Source organism: Volvox carteri (assembly GCF_000143455.1).
Source record: "Volvox carteri f. nagariensis unplaced genomic scaffold VOLCAscaffold_115, whole genome shotgun sequence".
NCBI classification, from domain to species: Eukaryota; Viridiplantae; Chlorophyta; class Chlorophyceae; order Chlamydomonadales; family Volvocaceae; genus Volvox; species Volvox carteri.
The window spans coordinates 171,561-173,080 of record NW_003307658.1 but is presented as its reverse complement, the minus strand read 5'-3'; the positions used below and the strand labels follow the sequence as shown (position 1 = coordinate 173,080).

The 1,520-nt window shown below is 54.2% G+C and overlaps 1 protein-coding gene across 1 annotated transcript in view; it reads right to left on the bottom strand.

Annotated features, from left to right (window-relative positions):
* VOLCADRAFT_108426 (uncharacterized protein) overlaps positions 1 to 1,520 on the bottom strand; it is a gene marked incomplete at both ends in the record, with an annotated part of 2,960 nt that overhangs the window by 1,221 nt on the left and 219 nt on the right. The window contains 3 exons of the mRNA XM_002958960.1: positions 309 to 493; positions 567 to 722; positions 1,093 to 1,474. Of these exons, the coding sequence (XP_002959006.1) occupies positions 309 to 493; positions 567 to 722; positions 1,093 to 1,474 (723 nt within the window). The remainder of the gene's footprint in view (positions 1 to 308; positions 494 to 566; positions 723 to 1,092; positions 1,475 to 1,520) is intronic.

Below are 1,520 nucleotides of genomic sequence, written 5' to 3'. Positions count from 1 at the left end.
CACACGCCTTGTTACCGTACTCCGTACTCATTCACCCATACATTCATTGTGTGTGTATGTGTGAAAAGTTACCATCACCCGAACCGACCAGAACCAAAGGTGTGTCTGCATGGCAAGTCGCTCACAATTTTAACACCCGGTCTATTCATTCATTCATTCCTTCGTTCAGACAAGCAGACATATCCACACGCCTCGTCTTGAACTGTGCTTCAGTCCTGCTAAGGGCCCCCGGCACTCGACCAGACTACATGTGTTCAAAAAGATACCACCACCCGAACCGAACCAAACCAGGGGCATGTTAACCACACCTTTCATTCGTCCAGCTACTAAATAATGCATGAACGTCACATAGAGGAAGGTAGCATAATACGAGCCGTCAACGATAGGACCATCACCGCCAACCGGATTGTGTGAACCTGTCTCCAGTGCGTCACGCAGCACACTGACTGCCTTGACGCTTCCAGTTGAGGGATCCATGTCGAGGTCGGCCAACCTGTCTGTCAGTGAATGGCGGTAAGTCAGCCACAAACCAGTCTGTACCTAATGCCAGGTTGGATAGAGCCTACTTGAGAGTGGCGCGCTGGTTCTGTTTGTCCTTGTAGTTGAGATCCTGGGACGAGATGTTGACATGGGGCATGCGCTTGCTCAGCGCGCGCAGTGCAGGGAAGCTGATGAGGTATGGCCCGATCATCATCATCTTCCGAGGGTTGATGAGCTGGCGCCTGCAGCACGTGTTACAGTGTCGACATTGCTGATCCTATTTGGTACCAGTCATTCGCCCGTGAACGCATGGCCATGCTCCTGGCTTTTAATGTACCCCACAGCAGGCCCGCGTACCTTAGGCGCCAGCCAATGTGCATTTGGTCAATAGTCAGCACAACGGGTTGGAGCACGGACACCCACGTCACTGCAAGGGGCAATGTAAAAAGCTACCTCCTCCGGCTGGCGTTGTTGTCCTTTGACGCTGAGACCCCGGGTGATACCCCGCAGCAACTGTTGAATTGTGCCGTCAACGAGTCCTGAATGTCAATCGATGTCCGATGGTTAACAAGTCAAGGCATGTGTACGCGCACGCCAGCCTACACTACTCACGCATGCCGACACTGCATCATACCTCGTTGTTGTGATGTTTCGAGCAGTCGGACGAGTTCACTGCGTGATGCATCTGCCCGAGCGTATGCCTGTAGCCTCACTCTAGCAGCCTGGAAAAGGGATGTCCGCCGCTTAATCTCCCTGTCCAGCGCTATTCGATCTGCCCGCTCGGCGATCAATGCGGATGTGACCACCTTGAGCCGCTCAAAGAGCTCAACGTGTCCCGCACGCTCAAGTCCCTCGGCAGAACGGAAGGGGACAATGACACTTGGGTCTGTCGCGACTCGCTGTGTCGCAGCGACTCGCAGTGAAGCAGCGTCGGCTGAACGCTTCAATTGGTGATTTCTGTTGAGGGCCAGACACGCGGCACACGGCCGTACAGCTGCGGAGGAGAAACTGCAGACAACGGACCGGATGGAGTCGATTTC